The following is a 26,668-nucleotide window of genomic DNA, read 5'->3' as shown; positions in this document are numbered from 1 at the left end:
CTCCAATCAGACTACTCAAAAGTAATCCCCCAAGCTGCTGAATCTCTCCTGAGGTTTGTTTGATTAATGCATAAGAAATATTGAGACATTAGAGTACAGTAATCAAGCATGGGTGAATGAATAATCTGCCATTTGAAGAAGAAAAATTTTCTCTGGGTTATAAATAATGTGTAGTTAAATGCTTTTATAGGGACAGGCAACTGCTACCTTTTATGATATCACTTGCAGCCACTAGGGCTTAGAGAGAATACCCGTTTAATGGATACACTTGCTCAAGACAGAACATAAAAACTACTTAGGTATAGTGTAAGAAACACCGTGACCCTAATTGGAAGAGACGTGGAATCTGGACTTAGCAGGAAGTGGGGATTTAGCAGTAGTGATGTTATCGATGGATTCCGGGTCTGATCAAGCAAGGCATAGCTGCATCAGCAAGATACCTCAGGTCCTGCTGATTCCTCAGAAATTGTGCTTTGCAGAAGACAGGTCAGCAATGTGGCGAATCAGATGGTCCTTGAGGTCACTGAGGAGTCAAGGTATTGATGACTCTGGGCACAGGAATGCAGGCTGACCCCAAGAACAGGACAGCCAGTTAGAGAACCAAGCATTCTCTTTGAAGACGGCTGAAGAGAAGGAAAAGTGAAGGGCAGGTGGAAGAGTCAACTCTTAAAGCTCATGGACATGTTCAAAGGTGGGAATTCTCTGTAGGCAGGGAAGGTGTCACGCGCAAGGAGAACCGCAGGCTGTTATGAAGAAGCGATTGCTCTCACGGCTTCATTTTTCTCATCTAGAGCCAGGTCGCTTCTCTCTGACTAACGAAAAGTTAATGAGAGAGGACCCGAAGACCCACTGCCCAGAGAGCTCTTGAATCCTTGAGAGAAGCTCTGTTGCCTATTTATGAAGAGATGTAGGCTAGACCACCCACTTTTAGAAAAGTTAGATAGAGTACAGTACAGATTTCTGAGGACGGGTAAGAATATTACATGGTCTTCAGAGATTTTCTTCCTTTATGATCTGTAAAATCTGCACAACGAAGGTATTCATTCTCCTGAGTTAATTGGTTTCGTGACAGGTACCATCAGGATTAGAGCATTTCGTAAGCTCTCTTCTAAAATTATGAAAAAATCCTGCTACTTTGTCGTGACAACCCCCACTTACCCACCCAAAAGCAATCTGAATTGCAAGGAAGTACTCTTATTTTAAAGTGCTTTTTATTAAACATATAATTATACGAAAATTCCCCTTCTAGTCCTTTCCATCACCAAACTGTTTTACCAGCAAACAAAATTAGAAGTATTTTTAAATTTTGTTTTCCACTTGAACAAATGATAAAATTTTACATTGGAATAGCTTTCCAGAATATACTAACCAAATTAATAGCTTTTACCCCAATCAACCCTCACAATCATCATGAAAAGTGAGTCAGGGAGCCTGTGCATAGGAAACCATTCTCCAAAGTGTGCTCCAGTGAACACTAATAAAAAGTTTGAAGATACTGAATTTAACCATGTTTAAACACATGGCCACATCACAGGCCCTCTAAGATGCTTCATGATAGTTCACTGTAAATCTCCACATGCGTGTGTCTGTATGAGAGAGACAGAGAAAGAAAAAAGAAAGAAAAAGATGTTCTGCAAATTTATTTGATCATAAAACCCCTTTTCCATTGCACATCTTATGTAATACACATTGGGACTGTCTGCACACTCTCATTTTGTTAAGACTCAGTGAATGTCTACAGCAAACTTTTAGCTATGCTATACTCAACAACATTTGACAAATGTTTACTGAACATCGGTGTGTCAGATGCTATTCTAGGAAATACTAGAAAAATAGACGAAAACTTCTGCTTTTATGTAGCTTCTATTCTAATGAGGAACAAGGAAATAAACTAAATAAATAAAATGTGTAATATATCAAATAGGGATAAATATTAAGAAAAAAATAACAGGGGAAAATAATTGTGTATGTATGTGTGTGTGTGTGCATGTGTGTGCACATCTATATGTTGGAAAAGGATCAATATTTTCAATAAGGTGGCCAAAGAAGGCTCCTTGGAATGATAGCTAAGTAAGGCTCCAAAAGAAGTGAGGGAGAGATTGTTGCACATTTGGAGGAGAAGCATCCTCAGAAAAGGGTACAGCAAAGACCCTGAAGTGGGGGTATATCAGAGAAGAGGATCTGAAACCTGATTAAAACAAGGCCCCATTTGTTATTACCACTGTAAAGATCACTCAGTTCTTTAAGAAAGAGGACTGTCATTTTTTAAAGCCATACATGTTTTAAGCACACATACTTCACAAGTCCTGTGAATTATGTGTGCTTAAAATTGTGAGGAATCAAAGTCCTTCATTTGTGGTCCTCAGACCCCTAGGGCTCCCTGGGTAACTTTCAGGAGATCTGTGAGGTCAAATCTATTTTCATGAAAATTAAAAGACACTATTTGCCTTTTTCACTGTGCAGACATTTGCACTGATGATTTTTATGCTGGGTAGACATTTGCACAAAAGCAGTCATGGGTAAGATGACCAGAGCCTTAATCTATCAAATTATGCTAGTAGTCACCGTACTGTTCACAGCTGTGACCTCATAGAACCAAAATTGCCAGTTTCACTTATGAATTTCCTCGATGAAATATTAAAAAAAAAATTACTTAGATCCCAAACCTTGAGTACACATAGCTTTTTTAATACTCTGTGGTCAAATGGGAAGTATGCATAAAGCATGTCTTTTGCATTTTGTAGACGAAGCGTTGTCTAGAAGTAAAAGCAATTGTGAGATTATTTGAATTGCGAGCTGAACTAGCTGCTGCTCACTAAGATGTTTTTGTTTTGGAAAATATAGTTATTTTAAACAAAATTTTATTTTGTTAACATGAAACATGTTTGTTATTTTTAATGATTAAAAATAATTTTTCCCATTTTTTTTCTAATGTGGTAAATATTCATAAATATAACACACACGAATAGAAGCTCTCAGGAATCCTTGTTAAATTTTAACAGTGGAAAGGGATCCTAAGACTAAAAAATTTGAGAAGCACTATACTGATAAAATAACAAGAATGCCAGGCATGGGCTTGTATATAAGTATATATGAGTAAGTATGTATTTATAAATATAAAATAACATATATGTTATTTTTAATAAAAGTGAAATTTACATAATTTACATTACATAAAATTAACAATTTTAAAGTGAACAAAATTCAATGGCATTTAGTACATTTGCAATATTGGACAACTATCACTCTATCTAGTTCTTAAACATTTTCATCAACCAAAAAAGACACCTCATACATATGAAGCAGTTATTCTCCATTACCCCAGCAACCACCAATCTACAATCTGTCTCTATGGATTTGCCTTTTCTGGACGTTTCACATAAAATATGTGATCTTTCATGACTGGCTTTTTTACTTCACATAATGCTTTCATATGTGTCAATAACTTCATTTAATATATTTATTTTTAATTTATTAATCTTCGCCTGTTCTTTCAAGGGTAAACATTATTTCTGGTAAGAAAATCTCTAATCTAATCTAATCTGGATATACAAGTATGTGCTTATAAGGTAATAGTTTTCTCAAAGCATATATAGTATATTTACAGATTATGTATACAAATTTATTTTTGATTATAGTGTAAGTCCATGAAAACATTATGAGACAACTCCCCCAAATACTAAGGTAAACATTAACCTCATATATGATGATTCTAATTACCATTCTCATCACCAAGCATATAAAGTGCTTAGTTGTAAATGGTAGGAAATATTGTTCATTTGGTAACATTTCTTAACAAAACATGTGTTTGCACACTGTGTTAGGCTGTTCTTGCATTGCTATAAAGAAAACTTAAGACTGGTAAAGAAGTTTAATTGGCTCATAGTTCTACAGGCTATACAGGGAGCATGATGCTGGCATCTGCTCAGCTTCTGGGGAGGCCTCAGGAAGGTGGAAGGCAAGGTGGGTGGGAGACAAGTGGGGAGCAAGGTGTCTCACATGGTGGGCGCAGGAGCAAGAGAGAGAGGGGGAAGGGCTACATACTTTTAAATGACCAAATCTAATGAGAACCCACTCACTATCACAGGAGCAGTACTAGGGCGATGGTACTAAATGACTCATGAAAAATCTGCCCCTTTGATCCAATCACTTCCCACTAGGCCCCCAACTCCAACAATGGGAATTACAATTCCACATGAAATTGGTGGGGCAACAGATCTAAACCAGATCACACATGGAGGTAATTTTTGTTTACTTAGGGTTGTTGGTTTAGAGGAAGTGAGCAGTTGGCACAGTGGGAGATAAAAATAATTTAGAGGCAGGAAGACTGCACCCGAGCCCAGAGCTGCTCTTTATTAGGTATAGTGCTTTCAGCAGCTCACTTCCTCTTTCAGGCCTCTGTTTTTTTACTTTCAGGACCCAATTTTCTCAACTAGGTGGTTGCCTTTCCAAGCTTTCATACACATGACTCCATTTACCAAGAATCATTCACATACCATCTTTGTGGTTTTTGCCTTAGCCATAGATTGCCTGTATTATTTGCTTACATTTTAGTTGACTCACTTTTACATATGCAAAATTATTTCACAAAAACTACATTATCACTATCAAATACAGAAAGCCAGTGTCACTTGCAAATCGAAAAAAAGTCATGAACCACCTCAAGTGGTCCAAGAATCCATCTTACTCCCCACAATACAAAACAGCGCACCTTTCGGGTTCAGCCTTGAACAACCACTTTCATGAATTAATAAGCTAAGGCCTTGATTACTTCTAGAAATTAAGGTTCATTATTTGTCTCTCTACTTTGGAAATGCTGGTAGAAATGTCTACAGCTTTGGGTAACACACTAACCATGTAGCACTTAGCAGAGCTTTGTGATAACAGATAAGGGACATTTAGCCTGGGGCTTCTTTGGAACACGAGAATCTAGGTGAATTCAGGAAGCACAAAATTCTCCAAATGGTTATAATATGGCTCCTGAGCATGTCAAACAATGGGGCCACATTCCCATTATACTGCCTCTAGGACTCTGTTTGTAATGAGAGGAATTCCAAACACGAAGAGGCATTTGACGCCTGACTCCCCTTTTCTTGGGTGCAGAAGTTATTCCAGGAAAATGCATCATCTTCTTTACTACTTAAACAGTGGAGATTTGCAAACTGACAAAAATGGCCCTACCCTTTATCTGTGCCCCTTCAATGTGACATTGTTGCTCCTCTCATCAAGAGAAGGCTCTTTCTCCATCCCTTGAATCTAGGCACGCCTTGTGACTTGCTTTGGCCAATGGATAGGAAAGTGGCTCACCAAGTGGCTAAGAAAATTAAAACACTATATGAGACATACTTAGCCCAGTGCCTCGCACATAGTGTGCCCTGGTTCAATGGTAGCAATGATCACCGAGAACGTGTATGCAATAAACAGCAAGGACTAGGAATGCCTTGTCTGTTCCAGGGAATTTGGTCTCATGTTTCCCTCTCCCTTCTCCCCTTCTCTCCATTTGCCTATTCTGATTGGGCCTAGATGTTACCAGTTGCTTGCTCATCCAGCTGAAGGGCTTGCACAAAGTACACTTGGGTTATAGTTCCTAAGGAAGTAGGGATTAACTGTTCCATCCCTGGGTTCTCCGCAACCCAAATAAACCCACCCTAGAGCTAAGGAAATTTATGACATAATCTGGTGGGGGCTAGTTTAATCTAAAACGTCCCTTCTGGGTAAATTTAAACCCACACTGAAGAACTAGAAAAATAGCCACAGTGTATTGAGTGCCATTGGCTGAGTGCTTCGAATGCATTTAATCTTCACTCAAACGTCTGAACCCCTAATGTGGATTGTATATTATCTTCATATGTTAACAGACGAGAAAACTAAGACTTGGAGATGTAAATAACATGCCTGATTGGCTAAGCCTTAGAGATCAAAGAATATGCCGATTGGCCTAATAAACCAAGAACTTTATGTGCACAATGTCACAAGAAAAACAAGTAAGAACTGATTCTTGTTCCCCAACTTTCCACCAGCAGTGATCTCTTTAATTTTCGCTTTTCTCTGTGGACTCCATGTCTTAAGTTTTTATTTCCCATTTCACAGCATTATTAGTTTTGAAATATTAAAATGGATCGCTGCATGGGAGATCTCAAAATGCTGGAGCCCCTAGTCTGGAACAGTTGAAGTAACACTGGCTCCTTGTTTTGCAATTGAAGAAACAGGATTCCAGAAAAGGTCAGTTATGTGCTAAGGTCACACAGCTCCTACTTAGAAGGGAAAGCACTAAAACCCAGCTCTCATTATTCCCTGCAGCCATTACTTTTTCCACGACATATTTCTGCTTCTGGAACATGGCACCAGCCACAGGGACAATTTGGAACCTAACCACCAGTAAGAGGAAACAGAAACAGAATCACAGAAGAGGTGTGCCAAGTCTTTACAGCAGTCAATCTGTGTGTGCCACGCGTTTCAGCATAGAGGTTATTTACCCCAAGGGAAGGAGTGAGGAGGTCCCCACTTTGCAACCATGCAGAATAAAGGGGGGGAAAATCAAATATGTTTTTAAAGATAGATGACCTCCAAAGCACATTTAAAATACATGTAAAGCTCATTCACATGTTACTTGAATAGGAGGTTTCATATGAAGATATAACGGTGTACGCTGAGAGGGACACCAAACTAGGCTATTATTCTTTTCAATTTAGGATTTGCTTAACAAAATGACATAATACCTTCCAGCTTGGTGCCATAAAGACTGGAAAAGTGAAAGAAAGCTTCATGCAATAAATGAGACAAGGTGAATTTGACAGTCAGGTGAGTCCCTTGCCAGGGAATATTGGGGCTCAAGGCTCTCACCCTATTCCTAGGCACCCACTAGTCCTGATTACCTGGGTCTACCAGGACAGCAGAAAGGAAATAGGAAAGGGGAAGGGAAATAACCATTAATGTCTACAGAGCATCTACTTCCTACATGATCAATAGTGGACTAGGATTTAGAAGAAATGAACAGACTTACTCTTCTGATCTTCAGAGCGGCAACCCCAGATGATGTGCTGACTGTGTCAGAAGGCAGCAAAGCACGATGGGTATGCATGTACACTTTGGAGTTCAACTGCTTGGGTTCAAAACCTGACTCCACCCCTTCCTGCCTGTGTGAGTACAGCTAGTCACCCCTCTCTACCTCAGTTTCTCCATGTGCAAAATGGGGATAACCATACTTAACAAATAGGGCTTTTATGAAAGTAAAATTATTTAGTGAATATTTGAAGAATTTATGCAATGCTTTTACATGTGATCATAATGAATAAATATTACATAGCATTACATTTATGAATAAACCAAGACCCAGAGAGGCTAAGGAACGTACCTAAGTTCACACAGCTGAGAAGTAACTGAACTTAACATTCTAATTCCACGACCTTGCTCTTTTCCTTTCACCCTAAGGCTCTCAGGGTCCACTGATGGGACGTGACACAAAAGCAGTTGTCAGACCAGAAGCCTCATCATGTCCACTAGTAGACACCCCACACAGCACTAACCTCCATAGCTTTACCCATTTCTACCAGGACTTGTCCCTTGAGGCCAAGCCACTGACTTCCAGACAGAGGCCCGAGGCCTCTCTTCTGCCCTTGCTTGGAATTTTCCAGCAAACCACACAACTTCCCCCACCCAAACAAGCCCCAAATGCACTGTGTTCACCTAATAAACGAAGAGCTTTATGTAACAAATTTTAAAGGATTTTCGCTCCACACAATGACTGAAGGGGGCGAGCACACAGTCTAGAAATTAATCAGTCTAGAAATTAATCTCTTTAAGAGAAATTGTGGTTAGTTTTTTCAAGAGGCCAGAAATTTAAGCCCCTACTTTCTGGGTTAATTTTGGTTTTGTTTATTTATCTTAATAAATAAATCCTTAACTCAGGAACATAAATCTGATTGTCTATTGACTCTAAAACTGGTGGTTTGGAGAGTCCCAATATGTGTTTCAGAGGTTCATATATCACAGTAGTAAAAATCATCATCATCATTAGAGCACCCACTCAAAAATTCTGATTATGCACCAAACATGGTTCTAAGAGCTTTACATATACTATCCAACTTTATCTTCAGAATCCCCTATGAGTTTTTTGTTACTCTCAATTTACATTTCTTATAAGTACAGAGAATTTAAAGGATCTTCCAGGCAATCATATTCCATAAATACTTCCCTGGTGACCTAAAGGAATTAACCCAGCTTCCCCAAACTCCTAACCTGGGACATAGATGCCACCTGAAGTCATCCCAAATGTGGCCATGAAAACAACCCCTGCTCAATTTTCATCTGAAGGCATAAGAGATGACTAATAACTACTGAAGGTTTTCATTAATTGAAACTGTCCCCCAAATCGCATATGTTTTTGGTTTTTAATTGGTCACAATCTATTGTGACCAATTAATAATTGTGACCAATTAAAAACCCATTGATACAACCATCAATAGAATACAAGTGTGGTTCTGTTCAATGTCCACCGGATGGTGAGTTCTAGCTCTCACCATGTAGTAGATTGCAATATTACTCCTATTTATTAACTTTCCTTCCTGTGAATGACAATAGTCCGTTCCTGTGCAGTGCCATGTAACTTTCAGTGCCTGCCTTGGGTGGCACTGAAAGTTACTTCCCACCCCACTGCTACTGGACTTGGCCATGTGACTTGCTTGCTGTAGTTGATGAAGGCCGAGTGGAAATGGCTCGTTCCAGTTCTGAGCAGAAGCTTTAAGAACGATTAGTGGATCCTGTTGGCTCCCTAACTCTCTTCTTCTACAATGAAAGCAGCATATCCCAGACAGCTGTTGTTCCTTTAGTCTACATTCCCAAACACAGAAGGCACTTGGAGCCACAGCTGACCCTCAGCAACTTGTAACATGAGCAGGAAATAGACTTTTAATACTGAAAGCCACTGACATTGGGGACTTTTGCTACCACAGCATAATCTAGCAAAAGACGATTGATGAAGAACTGCACTTAAATGATTCCTAAAACCTCTGAGATGCCTGCTGACCATCCCCAAACTAAAGTTCCACAAACCACTCTGGGATCCCCCCACTACGTTAAGAGAAACAGAATTCTGTGTTAAGGGAAAAGGGATAGAAAAGCACAAAAGGGCAGTAAGAAATGAAGCATGAACCAAGAACACATCAGAGAATCACAATGACTAAGCCAAAGCCTTGAACAAAGGGAGAAAGGCATGAATAATAATGGAACACCATAAATAACTAAGCATCACATGGAAGCACACACCACTAACAATAGAATGGGTGGGGACAAGAAAGCAGAAAGTGCAGGCCATCCAGATGTCAGGAGGACTTCCGGGAAGATGACATCAAACAAAGAGAAGAAACATTTTAAATAATTGAGATCAAGAGAGAAAGAGACCAAAAGGTGAGGGGAACTGTAAAGAGTTTTGTCTTAAAACAAAGAAAAGTTTCATTCAGACATTAAGTTTTCTGTAGGGCGAGTGGCGTGCTTTCCTCCTCCTGAGATAATTCAAAGAACCCAGTCAAGAGCCCTGCATTCCCTAAAAGACTTCCAGTTCCTTCAGTTCTCTTCTACTCCTCCCTCCAGCCTGTTAATGTTTTTTTTTTTAATTGTTTTTGTTTTTGAGATGGAGTCTGGCTCTGTTGCCCAGGCTGGAGTGCAGTGGCATGATCTCTGCTCACCGCAACCTCTACCTCCTGGGTTCAAGCGATTCTCCTGCCTCAGCCTCACGAGTAGCTGAGATTACAGGCACCCGCCACCATGCCTGGCTAACTTTTGTATTTTTAGTAGAGACCAGGTTTCACCATGTTGGCCAGGCTGGTCTTAAAATCCTAACCTCAGGTGATCCACCTGCCTCGGCTTCCCAGAGTGCTGGGATTATAGGTGTGAGCCACTGTGCCCGGCCACATTAACGTATTTACGGTCCCTCCCTGCTGCGAGGCACTGTGAAGTCACAAGGCCCTGTGTTTCATATGAGGAAAGCATAAGGGATATGAAGCAATTTTAATACATATTAGAAATACGTATTGCATGCAGGGCTTGCCTTATGGGTAATTAGAATCCATGGCTTTCTGCGTGGTGGTGTGACTGCAGAAAGATTATTTTGTTTTGAGACAGGGTCTTACTCTGTTGCTTAGGCTGGAGTGCAGTGGTGTGATCTTGGCTCACTGCAACCTCTCCCTCCCAGGCTCAAGCAATCCTCCCGCCTTGACCCCCTCCCCAACTAGCTGAGACTACAGGTATGCACCACCAAGCCAGCACACTTTTGATATTTAATAGAGATGAGTTCTTGCTATGTTGCTCTGGCTGGTCTCAAACTACTGTGCTCCATCTTCCAGCCTCAGCCTCCCGAATGCTGAGATTACAGGTGTGAGCCGCCTCGTCTGGCCAAAAAGATTCTTTTTTCCTCCCAAACCAATGATCTCACCTGAAATACAATAGCTACGATAGGGCCCATCAGGCATCTCACCGCAGTGTGACTTCAGCGAGGCCACACCTCCTCAGGAGAAGCCTGTCACTTCCACTGCTGGGCACCTCCTCCCAGCTGTGCAGCCCCCTCAGATTCTAACACACCATTTAAAGGAGGCAGGAATGCTCTGGACTCTCACTACTTAGATTTGTTGGCTCTGGGGGACAGCAGCATTACCAGCTGCTGAGAGCCTGTTAGAAGTGCAAAATCCCAGGCCCTACCCCAATGTGTACTGAATCAGAGTCTGCCTTTCAGTGAGATTCCCAGGTGACGCCTATGCACATGAAAATTTAAACAGTGCTGTCGGAATGACCCCCCTTCCTGAAGTAAGTGTTTATGCTCCTGCAGTCTGTTGAAGTGGAAATATCAGCTAAGACTCTCAGCTATGGCATACTAGAAACGTAGCTCCAGCATTCATTAGTTGTGTGCCCTAGAGCAGGTTACTTGACCTGTTTGAGCCTCAGTTTCCACCTCTGCAAATTGGGCATAATGATGCCTGTCTCAGAGGATTATGGTGAAGGTCAAATAAAATAACACATGTAGCTGCAGAGGAAACCCTGATAGATGTTAACTCCCTGGCATGATGACCAAGAGCAGGTTCTGCCAAAAGGGGAGTGGTAAGAATAAGAAGTGGTGAAAAGATATTTTGAGGAAATAGGGACAGGAGACAAGACCCAGCATGGGATATCAGGCATGGCGAGACACTAGCTTAATTTGATTGCTCTTATCTGGCCCTCAATGCTTTCTATTCTGCCTTTAAAATAAAGCAGAAGTATATTCAGAAAGGAGTTGGACAACTAGGAATTGGGGCACACAAGGACTTATTTCAGGGACCCCTGCCCCACAGCATGCTAATTATTTAGCAGGTGTGCATGATTTAACAACTATGCAGATCAGTCTCAGAGTCAGTGATTCCACTCCCACCCAACATTTACAAGGAAATATCATCCCAAGTATATTTCCCTCGGCATAGACTGAAGCTTCCCAACACACAGGGTCTGTAAAGGAATTATCATACTGTATACCTATCATCCAATTAGACAACAGACTTCTCTGTAAAAAAAAAATCATGTTAGGTTTTCAGGGCAAGTATCAACCAAAAACTCACGAATACAGAATTACAAGTCCAAACTAACCTTGACTTCCATCTGTCTAGATTTTCTTTCAATTATGTTTGCAGTTTGCTTTATTCACCAGTGTGAATTAATCAAATGCTTAAGAAAGACTGGAAAACACAGGCAACCCAGGAACGCTATCCACAGGCCAATGCATCTGATGCATCTTCATCTTTGCGCAATTGAATTTAGCAATCAGGTGGTCTTTGTCATGCTATGGCTATACCAAAGACCGGTCGGGAGATATATGTCCTTCTTAGAGTTTTGAAAGAGAATAATTTAGCTTAAGTGACATTAAACTGCACTAAACTAAAATTACTGTCTATCGCATCAATGGGGATGCATTTCGACTTTGGGGAAGTTAATGAATATCTAAATGAAGAAACAGCTGAGAATGGGGAGTTTGGAAGAGAGAATTTGACAGAATTACACCTGCTCTGTAGCAGGGAAAGAATTGACGTTATAGGCAATTAAACTTCTTTTCCCACATTACAGAGCACTCTCAGCTGAGATGACTGTAAGTGACATCCGGTCACCTGTTATCCCATTACAGGCATGTCAGGTGAGGCTCACAGGCCCGCCAGAGACCCTGCTTCTCAGGTGCCTTCTTCCCATTACATGTGACACTTGGTCTCCAGAGCCTGTTGGGCTCGGCATGTTTCCACCAGTGACACATTCATTAATCTCACAGTTGCATCCTGTACATCAGAGTCCATCACACGCAACTCCAAAACTTGATGGGTATGTTTTCCTGTAAGAAAAGCGGCTTCAGCATGAATAGATTTCATCGTTGAATAGCCTCCTCTCAGAAAAGCGCCTGTAGTTTTACTCAGACATTTTCTTTCACGTAGATGAATCCAAACCACTATGCTCTCAATGAGACCTTCAAACTATCTTTTGAAAACATAGATCAATTTTTGTTCGCAAGAGGCCTCGGGAATTAGAAGACAGAATCTCTGCCCACTCTGCCACTTACTGGCTGTGTGTCTCTGGGCAAGGCTGGACTTAACCTCTCTGGCCTTGTTCTTCTCATGTGTGACATAAATATAACATGCACCCTCCTCAAGGCTGATCAAATGAGATCAAGTAGGTGACAGCAGTTATGAAGGGCAACGCTGTGCTGAGAGCAGAGCAGCGATAGCTTTACCGCTCCATAAGCTCAATCTTTTTGAAATAATTGAGAGAGGAAGCGAAAAGACAAAGAGGAATTAGCCCCCTCTAGCCAGATTCTACCTTGTGGTCTCATTAGCAGAGTTGTAACTGGCGTGGCACAGTTTCTGTTACGCTTGTCTCAACTCAACAGCCAGGCCGCTTCAGGTTATTTGCTGAGATCCATGCTGTATACAATTAGCATACTACTCTCCCTCACACCGCACAAATTCTCTAACTTGTCAGGGGCGTAGACTTCGGGGTCAAGAGACCTCAAATCTATACCTGACTCTGTCACAATGTACTGTGGGACTAGTTAACCTCCCTGAATCTTGACATTTGGGAAGAGTTCACCCAGAAGTCAATTGAAAAAGATGCATCAAGATGCTTAAGAAAATTAATATCTTTTGCCCTAATCCCTGTATATTAGGAAAGCCATTTTAAGAACATAATTCAAAACAGGATAAAATGTTTTTATGTGCAAAGATGTTTGTCATAGTAATTAACAATAGCATAAAGGAGGGAAAATGAAAAGGTTTAACCTCAGTATGTCTTCTTTATTAAACTTTATTCTATTATTTAAGATGTTGATTTTGAATACTATGTAATAACATAGGAAAATAATGAATGTTAAGTAAAATAAAAATCTAGGTTGCAAGATAGACAAATATCTTAAGTCCTGTGCACAAGGAAGAAAGACTATGAATACTACTTGCCCAAATATCACCAAAAGTCATGCTTCAATGAAAGTGGTGATTTTATTTTTAGTTTTAATTTTTTCTGTTTATGGGTAATTTTTCTGCTTTTCTGTTTTCCAAATATGCCTTATTGCTTGTTTATGACCTTATAAAGAAACTAAACCTGAAATATAATATAAGGAGATTGAAATCAATGTCTAAAGTCATCTGTTTCAATGTTAAAAATCTGTGATTAGGCTGGGCACAGTGACTCACGCCTCTAATTTCAACATTTTTTTTTTTTAGATGGAGTCTTGCTCTGTCGCCCAGGCTGGAGTGCAGTGGCACCATCTCATCTCACTGCAACCTCTGCCTCCCGGGTTCAAGCGATTCTCCTGCCTCAGCTTTCGGAGTAGCTGGGACTACAGGCATGCCTGGCTAATTTTTTTTTTTTTTGAGACGGAGTTTCGTTCTTGTTACCCAGGCTGGAGTGCAATGGCACTATCTCGGCTCACTGCAACCTCTGCCTCCTGGGTTCAGGCAATTCTCCTGCCTCAGCCTCCTGAGTAGCTGGGATTACAGGCATGCGCCACCATGCCCAGCTAATTTTTTGTATTTTTAGTAGAGACGGGGTTTCATCCTGTTAGCCAGGATGGTCTCGATCTCCTGACCTTGTTATCCTCCCGCCTCAGCTTCCCAAAGTGCTGGGATTACAGGTGTGAGCCACTGTGCCCGAGAGGCCTAGGCAGGAGAATCATTTGAGACCAAGAGTTCAAGGCCAGCCTGGGCAACATAATGAGATCTCATCTCTACAAAATAAAAAATTAGCCAGGCTTAGTGGCACATGCCTGTAGTCATAGCTACTTGGGAGGTTGAGGTGGGAGCATTGCTGGAGCCTACAAGTTCAAGGGTACAGTGAGCCATGATCTTGCCACCAGTCGCACTCCAGCCTGCGTAACAGAGCAAGACCCCGTTTCTAAAAATAAAACAAACAAAAACCTATGATTCTATAGTAGTTTCAAAGGTAAAGGTCTGTGATTCTATAATTGTTAAAATAACTCACAGTTACACAACAAGAAATCATAAATAAAAGATGCTGGCCATAGAATGCTGTACTTAAACACACGGAATCCCATGGCTGTTGTCCACAGCACTCCCTGCAGTGGCCGATCCGGGTGTATCCAGGGTGATGTGGTCATCAGAGTGGCTGAATATAAATCCTGCTGAGAGCAGAAGGCGAACAAAGGGGCCAATAGTAACAAGTGTGACTCAGTGTTTACGAGATTCATCAAAGCCATCTATGTAAACGTCAGCCTATGAAACCTTTTGTGTACGAATTGACTTTTACAGAGATGTTGTGCTTGGTCAGGAGGCTATTTTGGCATGAAATAATTCCATAGAAGTGAGAAATACATTTGTTCCCCATAAGGCTCAAAGTGATCTCATGGCTTAGAGGGATAATGAATTTTTCAAAACATTTTAAAAGCCAGCTCTGGGATGGCATTTTGATCTGCATCCACCACAGCGAGTTTATGTCTGGGTTTTCTGGAGACTGGAGCCAAGAGTAATGACACTTCAGGCCACAGTCCAGGGGTATCAGCCAAATGGCAAGCTCACGATCAGTCACAAAGCCACGGAAATTGCTTTGCTTCATGGATGGCTTTATTTTAGGGTCTTGCAAAGCAGATTCATAATTAAATACTAGAAGAAAGAGTCACCTAGGGAATAAAATGTCTCCCTCTTGTTTATCTTTTTCTGTGACCTATATACATTTCCTAAGACCATGCTTGCAAATTTGCCCACCATCTAAAGAGAAAAAAAAAGTTCTCTCAATGATCTTGGTAAACACTCAAAAGATAAAACCTGAATCAAAGTTGTAAATTAACCCACAAGAATTGGCTAAAAGACTGCCCACTTTTCCTTGCAAGAATCCAGTCCTCCAAAGGGAAGTAGCTCCAGTGGTGTCTTTATATTGTAGTCAACGAAGGATGAGTGAATCCTTCCCCATAGTTTGACCAGGAGATGTTGCATGAAAACGAAACCAGCTTGGTAAGGGCCAGGGGAAAGATGTAACCATAAAGAATCAAGAATGGGAGACAGACAGGGATTTGCCCCTTCTCGCCTCACTGGAGAGGGGCCAAGGGACACTGCCTTCTCAGGGAGCAGCCAGGCACGTGTCCCGTCCTCTCAGACAGACCCGTGGCAGGGAGCAGCTGATCTGTCCACATGCTGTGACGTTTCTGTCTTCACAGAGCCAGGTGCTGTTCTGGCCAGCACCACTGACCACTTGCTACAGAAATTGCCTCTGAGGAAAGCAGAGAGGAGCAAAATGCTTCTACATCCAGGATGAGCTTCTGCCTCTGCTCTTGCTGGAGAGGAGGAAGCCAGCATGCACACTTCTCTTTTTGTACCCTTTCATTAATTTTCTGCAGCAAAAAAAAAAGGACCTTAATGAATGGATGGGCTTCCTTAAGAGAGAGGGGGAAAAAAAGCCACTCATCCTAAAAGTCCTGTTTTTTCAAGTGAGGGGAAGAAATAATTTCCATGGGTGGGAAATCTTCGCTAAGAACCTTTCAAAGAATTGCAAGGCCATTAGCAGGCTTCTGCTCCCTCATGGGCTGCTCTCAGGGACCTTATTTTATCCATCTGTGGTCATTGCTTTGCCTCCTCTGGAGTCAAGAACCAGATTTAGTTCTGAACTGAGAATGGGAGTGGGGAGCTGGGCTGCTCACGTCTAAGTGCTGAGGCCTATTTATGCCTCCCCACATCAGACTCACATTTTTGCACCATCACCTTCCATCCTGACTCATGATCACTTGTTATAAACCATGACGTTTCACATATCTGGCTTCACTCAAGAACAAGGTCTCCTATGCAAGAGGCTTTGTCGGACAACCGAAGCTTGCCCTGCAAACCACAATTTCTTTTCTACTTTTTTCTATGTTAATTATCTGAGTGGGAAATTGTTCTGAAATCGCTTATGCACCACACCTTTCTTTTTAAACAGGACGCTAAGTTTAAATGATCTTTTCCCCCTGATTCTTTAGGGTCGTTACTATGTGTCAGATATGTATTTTATGTCAATGACGTTACATCCATCAGGGGCTGTGCAGGTGTTCAGGATTATTTACCTGACACCAAATGGAATGACACTTATTTATTGGGGGCCCGGGTGTGCTTCTTATAGGTCCTGTTTGATTTTGGTTTTGTTTGTCCCTTTCCATCATCCCCTTCTGAGAAAACCATGTTGGTGAACACTGTGTCAAAGCGCATGTTAAATAATAACCACAATGATGGTAGCTAGCATTCATGTGTTTTGCTGTGCTTCCAGCATTCCTGTGAATGATTTGTAAGTATCATCTCACAAATAGTCTCAGAGATCGCGCTTAGGGAATTTTCCTGTGAGAAAGAACTAACCCATGACAGGCTTTCAATAATCAGTTTTAGTTGCCTTTGCCCAATTCCCAGTTTGGGGTGACTTTGGGTTGGCTGGTGTGCCACGGAAGTGACCTTGGACATAAGAACTGTTGCACTTACAACACATCCTGTCCTGAACTGTGAAAGGATTTTCTGTGCCTCACCACTTTTCAGACTTGCTTCCTTCTTGAATCCTTTTATCTCTTCTCCGATTTCCCTGACAATTCTGCCTCCACCTTCCCTCTTTCCTTTCTTCCCCTTTTCCTTCGCTTCTGTATGTGTTTTGAGCACAGTCCACAGTTTTCTGGGGCACTGCTAAACCGGCAAACTGGAAAGCCAAAGTGAACTCAACACAGAAAGAGTTCTGTTCTAACCCTGGACCTTCTCTGCCTAGACCCCCTGGCATCAGCCAATCCATCCAAGTGACATTTAAGCCACCAACGAGAGTGGCAACGTGAAGAAACCGCAAAACCAAAAGTTGTGCTGATAACCTTGGTGGCAAATATGAGGCATTTAAACTCTTTTAAAAATGCATTCTTGTTCTTAACAGTTCACCAAATGCCCACAATATTTCTAATAACTCTAAAAGCTAGTCACACTCTTTCCTCCAAATTATCGGTTAATTTTGTTTCAAATAGGCATACAGTGAGAACAATCTCACAACTTATTCAACCAAATCACATATGGCCTAACACCATGTTTTTCTCATAGCCAGGATTTCAGTAAACTGATATTCTGTTATCCAAAGGATTTTAATATAAAACAAGCAGCACAGAAGAATGAACCCCTCTTGGGTCAACATGAACAACGTACGTGCACTTTCACTAACTTACCACTCAGCCCTCCTATAAACCTGTCAAGCTGTTCACTTTTAATTTAAGGAGAATGAAATGTTCCAGGAGATCTTAGGGAAGAGGTGCCTATGCTCTCTGAGGAAGAAGGTCCAGAACTGAAGTCAGGTGATCTGGAAGCAAACTCCAGCTTGAGTAAAACTTTTTTTTTTTTTTTTTTTGAGATGGAGCCTGGCTCTGTTACCCAGGCTGGAGTACAGTGGCACGATCTCAGCTCACTGCAACCTCCAGGTCCCTGGTTCAAGCAATTCCCCTGCCTCAGCCTCCCGAGTAGCTGGGATTACAGGTGCCTGCCACCACATCCGGCTAATTTTTTTGTGTATTTAGTAGAGACGGGGTTCCACCATGTTGGCTAGACTAGTCTCAAACTCCTGACCTCAGGTAATCCACCGGCCTCAGCCTCCCAAAGTGCCGAGATTACAGGCGTGAGCCACCATGCGTGACCTGGGCAAACCTCTCAACCTCACTGAGCCTCAGTTTCTGCAACTGCAAAAGGAGATTAGAACCTACCTTACAAGACCACTGTGGGAGTTAAATGAAATTTAAAAAGTATCTCTTAGAGCTAAGACATATATTTCACAAATTCTGGGTTTTTTTCTTTTTTTTTTTTTTAAAGAGACAGGGTTTCTCCATGTAGGTCAGGTTGGTCTCGAACTCCCGACCTCAGGTGATCTGCTCACCTTGGCCTCTCAAAGTGCTGGGATTACAGGCGGAGCCACCGTACCCGGCCATATTCCACAAATTCTATCTGAATTGCAAGAAAGCTAAGAATTGTTCCTGTTTCTGTGAAATGTAAACAGGGCTTCCTGGCTCTTGTCCACTGGTGGCATTTTCATGTTTTTATTACTGTGGGTGGAGATCATGTCCTGTCTCAGGACACGCACATATGCCAGCCCTGTGAGGGCAGCACTACTACTGTTCTCATTTGCAGATGACGACACTGAGACTCCAGGAGGCTAAGAAACTAAGATTGTGTGCCTAGCAAGTAAAAGAAGCAGGGTTAGGATCTGAAATCAGGCACTAGCTCCAGAGCCCACATGATTAGCCACCACGCTGCACTGCCTTTAGGGGGCAAGAAGTGGGAAGGAGGACAAAAGTCCTTCTAAAAGTCTCCTAAATCCACAACTCATACTCTAGGAAAATCTCCCAGGATCTGATTGAAGGCAGGCAGCCTCTGGCAGGGGCTGCCTCACAATTCCCACTTTATGGGCTCAGATGTAAGAATGGGTGGCTACTGCTGCTCCCAGGGAGGCTGGCAATCATCAAGGATGAGAACACAGACAAACTTTGGTCTGTGTTGATGTCTCCTTTCAGCTACTTATTTTGAAGTCCTGCACTATATTCCCCATTGCTAAAAAAAGCTAATTCTTAAATTTGAGTAGATGAACCCTGAACTAGGCCAGACTGGTCGCCAACAGATATTCAAGATCACAACATTATTATAAGATGTATTTATTTATTCCTGCCAGTAACCAAAAGGATAACCCACTTATAATAAAAAGCACATATACATTAAAGTAAAAAAAAAAAATTAAAACAACTCTAATGAGATTAAAACTAATAACAATTTTTTAAAAAACTTTAGTTCAGAAATGCTAGGCAAAGAAAATGAAGCATCAACATAGCTTTAAGCTTCCTGGCAGCCAAAGCAAGAAATATCAAATGCATGGAGCCAAAGAGATGCAATTTTCCCAGGCATCATCAGTTCAAAAAGACTCTGGCCTTATAGGCTAAAACAAATACCTGGGAAAGTCTGGCCATATCCAGGAGAGTTAGATGAAGTGGAAGACCATAATCATGCTCGACCACAGTCCCACTGGCTGGAAGAGAGGTTTCCCCCTACATGCGGTCAGCAGTGCCAGGGCTGGACAGGAAGTCTGAAACACCTAATCTTTTCTTAAGGACTCTGAACAGCTTCCCTGCCAATCTCTCTCATGATATTAGCACTGGTCCAGGGGCAGCAAGAGAATAGGCTGGGCTGACTTGGTGTAGTGGTTGGCCTTGGGGAAGTCCAGTTTCTGGCATTTGAGCCACGCAGAGGAGAACCTATGATTCTAATGGTCCCAGTGTTGGCTGATCTACCTAATGCAGTCTTGCAGAGGCTTTGAGTGCCCGTTCCTCTCCTCTGCCTCTCTCCATTCATGCTTTAGTTCAACCAACATTTATAGATTCTAAGCAGTCATGCTTAAAAATTTGATATTTATTTTGTGATAACACTTTCTATTAAGTACTTACTATGTGTGAAGCACAATATGGTGTCCTTGACATTAATGTCCTTCACCTTCTTCTAGCAAACCAATATGGCTTCCTGCCTACTGTCACCAGTCCTACTTCGGGTTCAGACCTCCAAAAATCCAGACCTGGCCCTCCGTTTATTTGTATTGAGCCACTACAATGTGCCATGCTTTGTGCAGGACTCTTGCCTTTCGAGTTTATTAATTCTAAAAGCACTCTTTGAGCATCGGGTACTGCACCAGAACCTGGAGATAAAATGGTGAGCAAAATGATACAGACCCTGGTCCCTACTCTCGCCAAATTGGCATTAATCAAACAAATGTGCCCCATAGAGATATAGTCAGAAGGGGAAATAAGTGATCTGAAAAATTACCAAAAAATCTGACTTAGACTCAAGGAGTAAGGGAGGGGGCTCATTCAGAAGAGGCCTCTCTTTGTTTAACCTAAGAGGCAGGAGTTATTTAAGTCAAAGAAAGCAGGACAAAAAGCCAGAAAGAATCTGGATAGCAGATCAGGTCATGCTAAACGTGTGTCCACTCTCCTAAGAGCAATGGAAAGTGATGAGAAGGTTTTAAGGGAGGGGTAGGAAAGGTGTGAAAAATGCTTTCAAAATGATTTCCCTGGAAGCAGGGTGAAAGCAGTTTGCCAGCCACTGCAGTCATCTGGGTGGGTTAGGGAAGGGATGAAGGAAAAGGAAGTTTTCAGCTGGAGAAACTGGATGAATAACAATGCCATTCACTAAGACAAGGAAGTACAGAAGAGGGCGGCCTTGGGGGCAAGTGGAAAGACCCACCATTGTTCCAAGTTCTGTGCTAAGGGCTATGGGTACATCATTTTGGCTTTGCAACTAACATACAAAGTACGCATTAATATTCCATTTTTCAGATTAAGAAACCAAAGCTGTTTATCAGCTTAATTATTCTAACCCAGAATTTGAGGGTCTGATTTTCCAGAATGATCTAGAGCCCAATTAGTCTCATAAGAGCTCTCAAGAAGAAAGACTTCCTTTCCCTGGAAGCCAAAGTCCAAAGCCACAGGGTTCAGAAAGAAATGGATTTGGGACAACCCTAGAGATTCTGAGCACGCTACTTTGAGACCCCTGACAGGGTAGACACAAATGACTATGCAGGTTGCGTACTATACAGACTCAGAGGGCGCCATTCATATCACCCTCCACAGCAATGCTGCCTCCTGAATACATCCGCCCTCCCCAGTTTCCTTTCAAAGAAGACTTCAAACACCAGGACTCTCCTATAATCCCCAAGGTTCAAGAAAAATCAGTAACAAACATTGCATGCCCTCTCTCTGGTCCCTGATGTTCTTTCCTCTTCTGCAACCTTTATCCAGACCCAAGTATTCTGCCCTCATTCTTCTGACTGCTCAGGTAACATTCACGGAGGGGTAGATTCCTTTTGCCCCTCCCTGGAGGAATAATGCCTCCATCACCAAACTACCATTGCTTACAGGAGCCCCCCAGACCAGTTTACCAAACTCAGAATGATGTTAATATCTGCCCAAATAAATGTTACATAGAAACAAACAGGTTATACTAAAGCCATCAGCTTTTGACTCAGTTGACAAAATAGTCCCCAAATCACTGCCTGAAGGGTAACCTTGCTCACCTGATTCCACGTCTTCCAAGACTCAAGGTACTGTTTGAATGACAGGGAGCACCCTTCTTCCTTTGAGACAGACTGATCCACTCCAAGATCTGTTTACACTAAAAAAGTGTGGTTCTTCTCGGAAGGTCCCAGGACTGGGACAGTCCGCAGCTGTTCATTTGAATGATCCGGCAGTGAGAAATGAAGCTAACTCCAGGACCAAAGCAATCAAGGGTTCATTTCTTATCAGCCTCTAAGCAGGGGATACCACACTCAGGGAAGTGCTTTGGATTCCTGAGTTTCCTGCTCATAAACGCTCTGGCAAGAGGCATGGTCTAAAGAGCACCTGCCCTCCTTTGCAATGGGGCAGGAGCTGATCCTGTAGTCTCTGATCAGAAGGAGCTCAGCTCCTGAAATGAAACAGCTCTGCCAGCTTCTTCATCATTATTACCCACAGCTGCCCTTTAACAGGTATGAAGCATTCACTCTAAATATCCTTTTTATTGACATACACAACCTTCTTCCCATGCAAAAGGAAATCAAGAATATATTCCTTCAATTTCCAATCAAGTTGATTATTCTGCAGACATGCTGCAGTCTTTTCATTTCTTTTTTAAAACCCTATCTCCTGTAACCACTCTAATGCAGTGGTTCATTTAGAGGTTGGAATGTGCTTTCTTGTCCCTATGCCACATACCACAGAGTGTGAACTGACATTCTAGTCACCCAGAAATTTTCTTCTGTAGAATTCTATGTATCAACTCACTGACTGCAGAAATGAGCCCTTCCTCCGCAGCTGTCGCTGCTCACGTAGCAGATGCATCCCCTAGACTGCAGTAGTGACTCTCTCCACCTTCTTGTTGAAAACAGCATTCCTGGGACATTGATGTGCCCTGTATGCTGATGTGCCCTGTATCCTGCTGGTAACAGCTGACAACATCCCCACCCCCTACTCTTCTCCAGGCTGGCTCCTGACCTACACCACAGGGCGTGTGGGTTGCAGTGATCTCCACCCATTAACAGCTGCTTGAGCTGAATCAGCTGAGGGTGTCTGGGCAGTGGGGGAAGTTCAGCATCAGGGGCCCAGTGTGGGGACCCTGGTTTCCAACCAGCCACAGCCCCAGAACTCTCCACCCATCCCCAAATGATTCCTCACTTACTTCATCTTTTTCCCCCAAACTTCACGGGAACTTGGACCATTTACTGCCATGAGACTGTCCTTGTCCTGAATACTTTTCTGAGCTGACCACTATAAAGGTGAAGGACATTTCCCAAATCACAGCATAGACCAGGGAGCCCGCATTCCGTACACTCCTTCAACTTCTCTTACCATAGAAATGATGTAACTAAGAATAGAAAGCATGAGTAAAACTTAAAGACTGATCTGGAACTATAGGATTTGATTTCTGCAACTCTGAATAGGCGGGAGAAAAAACAAAATACATTTTGCATTCTCATTTCTAGTTCTAGGAGTAAGTATCCAGACCGAAAACATGGCTGGGTTCTCACATCAAGGAAGTAATTCCAGCTAGAAAACACTGCTCTTTGATTATTATCTCAAGCTTGGAGGGCTTGCTCTGAGATTGCTTATCCTACTGTTATTATTGCTTTAACAATCCTTGTGTCAATTCCATACGTGTCATTTCTTGTTTGTCTAGAAGGGATCATTTCCAGAGACTGCTTAGAAGAAGTAATTACCACCCTAGCTGTCCCCTACTTCCAACCAAGTTTTTCACAAATATTCTCCAGCACCCGACCTGTCCTAACCAGGCAGAAGGCAGGCCTACTTGAGAAGCTTTTGAGCCTCAGGAGAAGGGAACTCTCTGAAGCCACACCTGGAGTTTACTTTGGTCATTTCTGATAAATACTAAGTATTCTCAGGAGGGAAGAAAAGGTATTGGAAAGGGAGATTTAGGAAAAAGGAGGATGGGATTATGTCAGTGAATCTGCCTCATTTTAAAGACTAGTAGGACCAGACTGGGCTGAAAAATAGAATTGAGAGTGATCCCCCAACTTCAATGGAAATAAGCCCCAAATTACCTGATAAAAATTCAGATCATCCTTTTTCCTTCAAAGATTTCTGTTCAACCTATGGGCCTGGCCTAGAATAGCAGAGTTTCCTCTCTCCTTACAATGACAGATAAATAATAAATGTTCTAAGTCAGAAAAAAGGCACACAATTTCTCCAACATTTTGATTATTGGAGACTGCGTCTACAGCTAATAGCAATTCCATTTTGCAATTTAAAGCTGCTTTTGCCTATTGGAATTAGCTAGCCCCAATGATGATGAGGTTACATTAGGACTTTGGAATAGTTGTTTAACTATTTCAAACCATTAAAAACATATATATATATATATAATGCCTACATAATATCAAAGCAATTAAGTCAAATAGGTAGGAAAAAAGCTAGCAATTAGGCTTTTTTTTCTTTTTTAAGGTATCATATAGCTAAATCTCTATTAACTTCTAAAGAAAAACATTTAAAACATAGCTCCTAAATTCTAATTCTGTTCTAATAAGGCTTAAGTAAAAATCAGTATGATAAATTTCTTCACATTAAAATGTTTTCCAAAGGATTGGCTGAATTTTTTAAAATCTTACCATTTCATTATAAATAAATTTCCCACAAGTGAATGACGTTGACTTAATTATTTTCTTCAAGAAAAAGGTTATCTATCCTCTAAAGAAGGTTATCTACTACATTTGAGTGTGACATATTAAGTGAAACTTTTATTACCTAGAAAATGTAACTTATCAGGAGAAATGTGACACTAAAAGTGACCAAAACACCTTTGCTGTGGCTGGATACGAAAGGTTAATCATGATTTCTAGCAAGAAGCTTATCCCAAGAAAAAATAAAATAAGCAGTAATTGTTCTGGCTGAGACATGAAACTGGTAACGATGTTTCAAACAACCGCTTCTCTTTCCTGTGCATTTTTTAATGATGTAGAGCAATTGCTCGTCTAATGAAGGGCCTCGGTAGATAAATTACAGGTTACTTTCAACCGATTACTCTGAAATAGGAAAATTTCCATTCCAGCAACCACTCCTCAGAAATGAGACAAATCTCTTGCTCATCTCAGAACCCACAGTCTAAATACTTATTATTAAAATATTGATAAAGTAATGTTATGGGAGTGAAAAACAGATACAGTTCAGAACTCTGCATTTGTCATTATCATTTTTACACACACACACACACAGAGTTGCCAAAACTGACTTTCATTCTTGAACATTTCTCTTTCATTACTAGGTAAAGAACAGAACATGCTCATACTATCAGAAATGCCAAACACTTAGTTGAGTTTCTGAAATAAGCATTTTCATCCATGTGCTCTAGTAAAACTATAAAAGGGTCAATAAACACAGAGATTCCTCAACTCTGAAATCTCCACAAACATTCCACTCCCTGGGAGGTTTCAGGTGGAAAGCTCCCATATAAGTACTTACCAACTTTAATGGTCTTTTTCAAGATACTTGCAGGTAGACCACTGTAAGGATCACACTTCCGTCTGCACTCTGAATGGTGGTTCAGGCACCTTTGGGCCCTCCCTTTCTGCACTCCCTTTGTTGTGCGAGGGTAAATGAGTTACAGTAATAACCCTGCAAATATCCTGCCTTGTGATTAAAACATCACCTTAATGCAGACTTTATATTTTGGCTTCTATGAAGGCCTAAAGGTTAAAGGCATCATAAATTATGTATTTCTTTCTATGCCAGGACTGTAAAAGTTGCTTTTACAGTTCATTAACGATATTGCTTCTAAATGACTACAGGCTTCTTTTTTTTTAAAGTGCTAAAACCGAAACACTTCCATTAGGTTTATTACCGTTGTGCTGGAGAGCCAAAACAGTTTAGAATTAAGAAACTGCTAGAGTCTGTTGTTCCAGAATGTAATAACTGTTAACATACGCATGGAATTGCCCATTCACTGTTGGACAGTGATATGGTAAACATGGGCTAACACACAGGTCTGCTCCCGGGAGAACGATGGTCTGGTAAACCCCAGAAAACCAACAGTTAGAGCTTTCCCCTTCTGCCTCTGCCCCGATTTACAGATGTGAACGGGGATTAGCAAGACACAATATATACTAGAATATCCCTAACTCCTGCAGTGGAACAAGCTCTCTTCTGTGGATTCTCCAACGAACATGTCCTTCCTACCCAGCACCCTGACTTCCTCACTTTTGTCAACTCCAGGTGAACTACAGTCCTAAGGGTATCTTTTTTTCCTTTTACACCTACACAAAATGCATCTGCAGAAGGCTGTGCCCTTTATCTCAAGGAAGACAACACCCATTTATCCCGTAGTTTTCAGGGGCAAACTGCTGATTTAGGGACCGAAGCTAGAAACAAGCGACCCAACTTCAGCCAGGCCACAACCTCCTCCAACTGTGCACCCCTGGAGACAGATTGCCAGCTTTAAGAGCCAGAGTTCCAGAGATTCCTTCCAGGGGACAGCCCGCTCCCCCTGACAACTCCGTGGCAAAGTTGTTTCGTCCTCCTCTGTTGCAACACCTTTTTCTCTCCACCTTTCCATCAGCGCGCGCGCGCGCGCGCACACACACACACACACACACACACACACACACAGCTTTGCTCACTCAACTTACCAGTTTAGATTTGGCGCGTTGCAAAAATTCTTCCATATCGTGGCTAGGGGTTTAGAAGCGAGGTACTTGGAGGGGCGCAGTGGAAAATCTCGGCCTAAGGAAAAGCAGCGGGGTCCCGAGAAAGTGGCCTGCCGGGGCACAGCCACCGACTGCTCCCTCCTGCCGCTCGGAGGCGGCTGCGGCTGAGGCTGTGCTCGCGCCCTCCGCTGTCTAGCCCCAGGGCTCCTCGCCCCACCCCTCGCCCGGCCGCCCGCTCAGGGCACCCGACTCTGCCCTAATAAGGAGTGGGTGTGCCGCCCGGGAGCCTCGGGCGCGCCCGGCACGCTCTCTGGCACGCGCCTCGGGGGCCGGGGCGTGTGGGCGGAGGTGCAAGGGTATGGCGAGGGGCTCCTCCGCCAATCGCAGGGCCTTGCTGCGGCCTCCTGACGTGGCGCGCCGAAAGCTGCTGCAACCATGGACAGCGCCCAGAAGTGCGAGCCAAGTGCAAGGGGCTGCTGCAGAGGGAGGCTCTGCCGCAGGCACCGCCGCGGTCAGC

General features: G+C 42.3%; 1 protein-coding gene across 9 annotated transcripts in view; it reads right to left on the bottom strand.

The window, feature by feature from the left end:
- Nucleotides 1–26,320, bottom strand: part of PRUNE2 (prune homolog 2 with BCH domain) — a 292,750-nt gene extending 266,430 nt beyond the window's left edge. For 8 of the 9 annotated variants that reach the window (XM_012474544.3, XM_064361635.1, XM_012474547.3 and 5 more), the window contains exon 1: nt 26,134–26,252. In XM_012474544.3, the coding sequence (XP_012329967.2) occupies nt 26,134–26,169 (36 nt within the window). In that variant the 5' untranslated portion in view covers nt 26,170–26,252. Of the gene's footprint in view, nt 1–26,133 lie in introns of all 9 variants that reach the window. The other variant, XM_012474548.2, reaches the window with a different exon arrangement.
- Nucleotides 26,321–26,668: the final 348 nt, after the last annotated feature.

This window comes from Aotus nancymaae, unplaced genomic scaffold (assembly GCF_030222135.1).
Source record: "Aotus nancymaae isolate 86718 unplaced genomic scaffold, 86718_ANA_hifiasm-v0.15.2.pri h1tg000041l, whole genome shotgun sequence".
NCBI classification, from domain to species: Eukaryota; Metazoa; Chordata; class Mammalia; order Primates; family Aotidae; genus Aotus; species Aotus nancymaae.
Note: the sequence above shows the minus strand (reverse complement) of the source record. Positions and strands in the feature narration are given on the sequence as shown.